This window comes from Agrilus planipennis, unplaced genomic scaffold, assembly GCF_000699045.2.
Source record: "Agrilus planipennis isolate EAB-ADULT unplaced genomic scaffold, Apla_2.0 scaffold38, whole genome shotgun sequence".
NCBI lineage: Eukaryota > Metazoa > Arthropoda > Insecta > Coleoptera > Buprestidae > Agrilus > Agrilus planipennis.
This window is the reverse complement of record NW_020438882.1, coordinates 819,086-828,018: the sequence shown is the minus strand read 5'-3', so window position 1 is coordinate 828,018 and position 8,933 is coordinate 819,086. Positions and strand designations below refer to the sequence as shown.

The 8,933-nt window shown below is 36.2% G+C and overlaps 1 protein-coding gene across 4 annotated transcripts in view; it reads left to right on the top strand.

Annotated features, from left to right (window-relative positions):
• Positions 1 to 8,933, top strand: part of LOC108745199 (cerebellar degeneration-related protein 2-like) — a 93,719-nt gene that overhangs the window by 79,324 nt on the left and 5,462 nt on the right. For all 4 annotated transcript variants that reach the window (XM_025981537.1, XM_025981536.1, XM_025981538.1 and 1 more), the window contains 3 exons: positions 254 to 649; positions 6,915 to 7,246; positions 8,220 to 8,379. In XM_025981537.1, the coding sequence (XP_025837322.1) occupies positions 254 to 649; positions 6,915 to 7,246; positions 8,220 to 8,379 (888 nt within the window). The remainder of the gene's footprint in view (positions 1 to 253; positions 650 to 6,914; positions 7,247 to 8,219; positions 8,380 to 8,933) is intronic.

Below are 8,933 nucleotides of genomic sequence, written 5' to 3'. Positions count from 1 at the left end.
GGGTAATTTTGGAAAAAAAAAATATTTATAAAGTCATAAAAAACTGTCCCCCACCGTCTAATATCTAGTTCTATTATGTAGAATGACCAGAAATCGGAATTTTGGAGCGATTTTGGTCTGGAGCCCCGATTCTGGACAGTTACCTTCTTAATTTAGATAAGGATTGTTACTTTAATATTGTTTTAATTAATTAATTAAAATCATCCGAATATTACGTACAATGGTTTTAATGTTTTTTTTTCTTCTCTTCCAGTACCTTACAAAGCAAACAACCGCGTTGCGAGAAGTCAACGACTCGCGACTTCGAATTTATGAGCAACTTGAGGTCAGTATTCAAGATCTCGAACGCGCCAACCATCGTCTTGCTCTCGAAAATGCTTCGGATAAAAAGCAAATTAAATCGTTAACATCCACCATCGAATCTTTAGAGGCCCGTTGTGAAGAACTGCAAGTCAACGTGGACGAACTTAAAGCACAATTGGATACTTACAGACTGAAGACGCAGCGAACCGGCGTCTCTAATAATGCGGAAAAGGGAGAAAAAGCGAGACCGACTTGCATTAGGTTAGGAGGAGACTTCGGAGATGACCTGAGCGGTAGTCAAGGGCCGGTTAGTCCGGATTCATCGTCCGCTGTACATACGGAAAAGGTAAGTTTTTCGTTCAACCGAAAATCATTAACCAATCGCATTGACTAAATGCTTTTTCTTTTGTGAAAAAAGTAAAATAATCAATAAGTAATCAGGTGGAAGATTTCTTCTTAACTTTTTGAAACATTTAGTCGACTTTTGACGCATTAAATTTTAACAGAAGAGGGAAATTGCGCCCATAACATGCAACGGAAGTTCAGATCGACACATTTTTCTTGACATTACGGTTCTGGACCTTGAACTGAAGTCGAAACCCTTACAGAATTATGTTCTAGTTTGTCTGATGATCATTGAACCTAATTTTCTAATTCTATGTTGAATTACTACTATTATATTGTCAAGCATGCAAAAAATGGTTCAAATTTTATAGATAATTATGAAGTCATGAAGTTTTACGGTATGATAACGGTATGTAATACTCTCGGTAATCGTACCCGTGTTTGTACCATCGCCGAAATAAGGGGTTGGGGCGGAGGGGGTCGTCCGCCTGGGTTCTAGTCGATTTTTGCCTATTTCAAAAAATGGATCAAAGAATCTGTATCAAATTTTGTGTGAAAAACAAAATTAAATGTGCGGGCGCATATGGTGAAGCTACCTTGGACCGAAGCAACGTTTATCGGTGGTAGAAAATATTCTCAGAGGGCCGAGAAGATATGAACGACGAAGTTCGTGCCGGACTCCCGAGCACGTCCACAACAGACGAAAACATTGATGAAGTGAAGAAAATAGTATTGGTCAATCGTCGATTCACCGTTAGATAAGTTGCTGATGACCTAAACATATCGATGGGCTCCTACCATTCGATTTTTACCATTGATTTGGGAATGAGACAGGTTGCCGTGTAATTCGTACCAATTTTGATCAAAAACAGCATCTCATATTAACATTGCTAAGGAGGTGTTGGACTCAGTCCACGACGACCTAAATTTGCTTCAAAAGGTCATAATTGGTGACGAATCACGGGTTTATGGTTATAACGTGGAAACCAAAGCTGAAATTCCCAATGGAAGCTGCCACACAAGCCAAGACCAAAACAAAACGCACCAAGTTAGGTCGAATGTGAAGTTTTTTCTTACAGTTTTCTTCGACTACAGGGGCGTGGTGCATTATGAATTCTTACCACAGGGTAGAACGGTCAAATAAGGAATATTACCTGCAAGTGTAATGATTTTTTGAAGTACTTTGGCATAAGTGTATAATATCCGGTGGGGATTACTTTGAAGGGGACAAAATAGATATTCATGAATAAATAAATAGTTTTTGAAAAAACACAAAATTCGCATACCTCGTATACTACAAATATCTACAGGAATTTCTGAGACCAAGGGCGTTATTTCGTTCCCAGCCTAACGTGTACGTAACATTTTGAACTTGCTACCCTGTTTTTCATCAGCCTAAAGGACTCAGTAGAAGAGGAATCCTAAGTTGTTTTCCTGTTGATTTTTTTTTACAAATCTATCTTACCATTCTACTGTTCTATTGAAATAATAAGTTCTCTTACAGTGGTTTAATTTTTCTAATTACTTTTAATTCCCAACCAACGAATAATATTCAAATTTTAAAATAAAACAATTTTATTTAGCGGTTTCAACTAGATAAATCACTGAAAACAGACAAGGTTTTCTCTTTCAACAGTGTTAAAATTTAATGCATGCACATTATATTTCTCAACCATATTTTATGTACTCTTTGAAAGCAAAATTAATGTCTTTTTCTAGAACTTATCTAGTAGTTTTTTAGATGCCTTTAATTTGAAAATTATGCTTTAATAGTTCACATAAAATCAAAGTTCACAACTTACGCAAGTTTAAACCAGGAACGTGTTTAAAGAAAACTAAACATGTCTGGTTATCCAAACATGTTAGGTGTATTTTTAACACAAGTTTAGTATAAATTTCACAGAAAACAGTTCGTTTCGTCATTGGTGTACTTTGAAAAAGACATTTGTTTAACAAATGCTGGTCTGGTCAACCTTGAGAATAATATGGAGATAATTACTATAATAATTACTCTTATTAATTATTATATCTGTAGTTACCAGTGCTTACTGTTAGCACTTTAGGATAATTACACGTATTTGCTCATACTCAGTAACAACAATATTTATTCTCTCGTTCTTTTCAGTTTCTTAGCGTTTTCATTTAAATTATTGTTAATTTAGAATTAGTATGAAAAACGTATCTCCTTATCATTTACATATATTCGTTTGAGAAAGTCTATTAATGACTGATTGTAGTGCATGCTTTTGAACTAGGAATCAGTAATTGTTTTTTCTATTCTCAATGTAGATTTTGAATCATCTTCTTTACCTGTTGACAAATTTAATCCTCTTCATGTGAAATTAACTTAATTCAGGATTATTAAAAATGTATATATGAATCGCGATTCTGTACGCGTGCAGAAGGTGGACAACGTGCGTGGCGGAAAAGAAAACGTTATGCAAGCGTTTGAGGGAGAAAACTCAAAATACCGTAGATAAAAGGGTTAGAAATGGTATTAGAAATCGTTAGAAAACAAAGGCTGCTAAGCGGAAAAGGAGAGAAATATAAGTTGTTCCGGTTTTCGAGAATTGCAAGGAATGGAGGGGCGTGTCCAACCACTTTTGGGAGCTGAAAAAGCATTGATAATGTAGTTGTCACAAGAGGAAACTTGACCTACCGAGGATAGAAAAGATTAGAAATGAAAAGTTGGAAAACAAAGGCATAGGAAGTCAATATGGAAAAGGATGTGAGATGGGGGGGTTCGACGTCTGCTGAGATATGATGTTAGAGGCGTATCTATTAGCAGCAGAAACTGGAGTTAACAGAGGCAGAGGTAGACAGGAAAAGTTAAAAATATAAGTTATTCCAGTTCTAGAGAACTGCGAAGATTAGAGGTGCGTGTCCAAACCAGCCTTCGGGTTGGAGAAATGTTTGAAATGTGGTGTCACAAGAGAAAACTCAAAATACCGTGGATAGAAAGGGTTAGAAATGAAATGGTACATATCAGAAAGGGTAAAGAGTGCAAAGGAAGCTAATATGGAAAAGGATTTGAGAATAGTGAGGGAGTGGGACGTCTTCTGAGACATGATGTTAGAAACGTGTCTATTAGCAGCAGAAACTGGAATTAACAAGAGCAGGGGTAGACGCAAAAAGTCAGAAATACAAGTTGTTCCAGTTTTAGAGAATTGCAAGGATTGGACGTGCGTGTCCAAACCAGTCTTCGGGCTGAAGAAGATGTGATGTCACAGAAGGAAACTCAAAATTCCGTAGATAGGAAAGGTTATAAATGAAATGGGATTAGTAACAGTTACAGAACAAAGACTGTTAAGAATGTCAATATGGAAATGAAGTCGAATCTGGAATTAACAAAGGCATAGATAGACCCGGACAGTTAGAAATATACGAGGGTGGATTGATAAGTTTCCGGCCTGACCAAGAAAAACAAGGTTTTTAAAATTTTTTTTTTTTAATTTCTCAACATAATCTCCTCCAAGGCTGATACATTTCTCATAGCGGTGTTCCAGTCTATTAATGCCATCTCTATAGACTGATTCGTCAAGCTCCTCAAAATAACCATTTACAGCTTCGATTACTTCTTCATTGTCCGCAAATCTCTTACCGCCAAGCCATTTTTTGAGATTAGGGAACAGAAAATAGTCACTCGGGGCTAGGTCTGGAGAGTAAGGAGGGTGCGGCATCAATTCAAACTTTAGATCGTTGATTTTAGCCGTCGCAACGATTGACGTGTGCGCTGGTGCGTTATCGTGATGAAACAAGATTTTTTTCTTCGCCAGATGAGGTCGTTTAATTTTCACCTCGTGGCTCAAACGTTGCAATAAGTCTGCGTAGTATTGACCAGTGATAGTATTACCCTTTGCAAGGTAATCAATGTATATAATACCTCTTGCATCCCAAAAAACAGTAGCCATAACCTTGTTCGCCGAAAAAATTGTTTTTGCCTTCTTTGGAGTTGGTTCCCCTGGTCCAATCCACTGTTTAGACTGTTCTTTGGTTTCAGGAGTGTAGTGGTGGACCCACGTTTCGTCAACGGTTACGAATCGACGCAAAAATTCGCTTGGATTACGCTTATACAATGACAAATTTGCGGTAGAAATGTTTTTTCGAATCAATTTTTGGTCGACTGTTAGCAAACGCGGCACCCATCTTGCACAGAGCTTTTCCATATGCAAATGTTGGTGCAAAATATGTTGCACACGTTCATATGACATCTTACAGGTCTCAGCTATCTCACGCACTTTCAATCTGCGGTCTCCCAGCACTATTTGATGAATTTTTTCGATCATATCTGGAGTTGTGACCTCAACGGGGCGTCCTGAGCGAGGCCCATCAGAGGTGCTCACACGACCCTTTTTAAACTCGGAAACCCACTGCTTAACGGTTGAATATGACGGGGAGGATGTCCCCAGTGTTGAGTCCATCTCTTTTTTAATTTCCTTCGGCGTTAACCCCTTCAAATAAAAGTATTTGATGACAGCACGATTTTCCTGCTTTTCCATTTTTACGAAAACCACAGAGGCGTCTTGTTCAGCGTGCTGTCAAACCTACACTAGCAAGGAGATCGGGCTGAAACTATAGCTACAAGCTATCCAAGGATGGTACTATAGAATGTCACCTCAAGGTAGGCCTAGTGGCGTCATCTCTTGGTTAGGCCGGAAACTTATCAATCCACCCTCGTAAGTAACTCTAGTTTTTAAGAATTGCGAAGATTGGAGGTACGTGTCCAACCAGTCTTGGCGTTAAGGGAGCGTTTGAAATATGGTGTTACATAAAAATAATGAAAATAGGGTTAAAAAAGAGAAGCCGGCCGTTTCAAAAAGTAGGAGAACCGAGGACACTATAGAAGTGAATAACGGTCATATCAGGATCAGAAATAGAAATAAGGAAGAACAATGGGAGGCTTAATTAGACTGCTGTTCAGAAATAGTTAAATACATATATGGAATGTTCTAATTTTTGGGAAATACGAACATTGACTTAGGATAAAGCAATTTGTTTTAGGTAAATTGGAATATCAAAAATTAGGCAAAAACAAATAGCTCAAAAAACTTTCCTTAAAGTCTTACTTTTCTTAATTGCTTAAGTAGTCCTATTGATTCTTAATTACATTACTAAAAATCGAAAAATTGGTATTTTACACAATTCTTTTTAATGTCGTTGTTGGATTTAAATCCTAAAATTTTGAATACGTTTGAGTCATTTAGAGTGAAATCCTGACCTGGTTAATGAAAAGTTTATTACCACACAAAGTACCTGTAGAGGATGCCAATTTTTACGTAAACCATTTAAGGTGTTTATGAGCCAATGTGTGATTTTATGTTTAAAGTAATAGTGTTCGAACCTGCGCGACGGTATTAATTTGCCTATAATCGAGGACGTTTTTTGCCACGTCAATTTGGGACGTGAGTATGAAATACAAACTGTTCTCATGTTCTCATAGACGAAAGTATTAGCACGTTGAGCAATAGTGTAAGTAATTTAATGGTAGTAATTCCGCCAATAAAAATTATAGAGGTCGTGATTTTTGCTTTTCGTGTGTGTCATTACCCGGCCTTAAAATTGTCATGATGAAATACAGCAAATTGCAATTAAAGTCGTCAAAATTAGTTGGTGTAGGTAATGGATTAGGTTGAACTTGGTGACCAATTGCATACAATTATTGCTGTTTTGTTTGATTGTTTCGCAATTTATTTATAGGTACGTTCACATTGTATGTAGTTATTAATCTATTAACCTACTAATTAATAGCGCGATTAACTACCATAAAATCAGTCAAGTTTTAATAATACAAAAGTTGGTAAAGGTGTATGTTTGGCCAAGTATCCGGCTCGAAGGACCAAAAATGTCGCCTAGATGTGACGACTTATATGAATGCACTTTTTGATGCTACGGAAAGTCTCGATAAAGAAATTAGTCGATATGTGTAAGGATATAAGAGACATTAGATGCAGAGACGCGAGTTGGGGGGAGGGTAGAGGGTAGAAGTAGACCTAGATTAGATTACTGTTCGCAAATAGTTAAGGATGTGGGATGTTCTAGTTTTAGGAAAATGCGAAGATTGACTCAGTCTTAGGGCTGACTACTTTATGATGATGGTGATGATGATGTATTGATTTTAACTAATTTCCTAGTTTGCCTATTTGGCCAATTTGTTTTTTTTAATTTAGATAGATAATGTATATAATTTTATTTAATCAACCTCTTGGTTTAAATGTAAAATCTTGATCTTTCAAGAAGTTTTGTTACATTGTTTTCCTTTGTTTCAGTACACCGAACATCTTGACGCCTCTTCAAGTCCGAATCCATCAAGATCTTTATCCGCCTCCCAAAACGCGACTCAAACAACGCCGAGCATTAGTGGCAACGAAACATCTGCTTTCGAAGACAATCGACGTCAAATCGACGAGCTGTTGATCCAACTCGATGAATCTCAAAAAGTGTTATCTTACGAAAAGCGACGGGTCACCGAATTGGAAGAACAACTGGCTACGATGGTACAAAGGAATCAGGAATTGGAAAAGAATCTCGTCCAGCTGCAACAGAAGGACGAAGAAGCGAAGAGTATGCACGATGAGCTAAATACTCTTGAAGAAGTTAGGTGAGTTGAAGATACTTGTATCTTAATTATTTGTTTAAGACTGATGCTGTAATATTTTTTTAATGTTTTGACGACGTATTGAATAGTTCTTTCGATTAACGTAATTTTAAAGTTGTCATGAAAAGGTATACCAGCGCGTCGTTTTCAAGAATTATTAATTATTATATTTTGCAATCTTCAAGATTTTTCTGGTGAAATTCGTTCGCTGACCCTCAATCTTCAAAATAGTTCAACTTCAGTTAATTGCTAATAATTATGGATTACCCTTTGCGATTTACGTAATTTCAGAGTTGTCATGAATATGTATAGGTACTAGCGCGTCGTTTAAAAAATTATTAATTATTATTACTTGGAATCTTCAAAATTCCTCTGGTAAATTTCATTCCCTCACTGTTAATTTTCACAAAAAGAACTTCAGTTAATGGACAATAGAGTGAAAATGTACACTAGCACATCGTTTTTAAGGATTATTGATTATTATCTTTTGTGGTAGATTTCGTTTACTGACTCTTAATCTTCACCAAAAGAACTTCAGCTAACGGTTAATAATTATGGAGTATCATTTGCGATTTACGTAATTTTAAAGACTAGCGCATTGTTTTGGAGAATTATTATTCCTTATCATCTTTAGGATGCCTCTGGGGAATCCCTAGTCTCCACCAAGGGACTCCAATGTTATACAATAGTTCCCTAAACGACTTACAGAATACTGTTTGATGTTCAGTCAAAGTTGTCACGAAAATTTACATTCAGGTTTTTAGACTAGTGGATTGTCTTAAAGAATTACTATCTTTCAACATATCAGGATATCTCTAGTGATGCTCCTTCACTAAATATTAATCTTCACCAAATGAACTTCAAAAGATAATTAAATAATTCTTGAAAACATTAACGACTCATACATACATGCGTTTTGATTTAACGCATTTTAGAGTGGCAGGTCGGTGGTAGATAAGGTTTTATTTTATTTCAGACAAGGACAGCTGTGCAGTCGTTGTTTAAGAATGATCGATTCGTCCAGGGCGACTGATAATCTTTCATTTCTCGACGATGAACTGGAAGATGACGATTCGAGTATGATGGAAGCACTTCTAAGCCAGTCCCAAAATCGTTCCTACACCATGGACTTACAGGTGAGCCATGAAATTGTACGCTGTCTTGGCTTCTTCAGTCTAACACAATGCTACTTTTGATATGTACCGTATATGTCAAATATGCTGACAAACATACAGTACATACCAAAATATTTTTTTTAATGTAAGTGTGCCTTATTGAAACGTTTTGTTTGTTAGTTTTTTTGTGTTGTTGCTGCTTGGGGGTTACATTTTATGGTATGGCGTGTTCTTTTAAAACATTTGGAAATATTTATTAGAACAAAATCGTTTGAAGGAAATGTGCTACAATGAAATTAAAATTAGAAATTTAGAGAACAAAAAAAAAAGTAATAAGGTACTGAAACTCAAATTAATTTAATAAATAAAAAAATATATACTTTCGGGATGTGGTTTTGAAAAACAAAACGGTTTTGAAATATTAACAATGCGTTTTAAGGAAACACTCTGTATATTGTTTACACAGATTGATAAGTTTGAGTAGTTATTTTCTTGGTATTATTTTTTGCAACCATTAGTAAAACAGTAGATTATTTTATTTGGACTTTAGGAACAAAAAAAACCATTTACAGCTT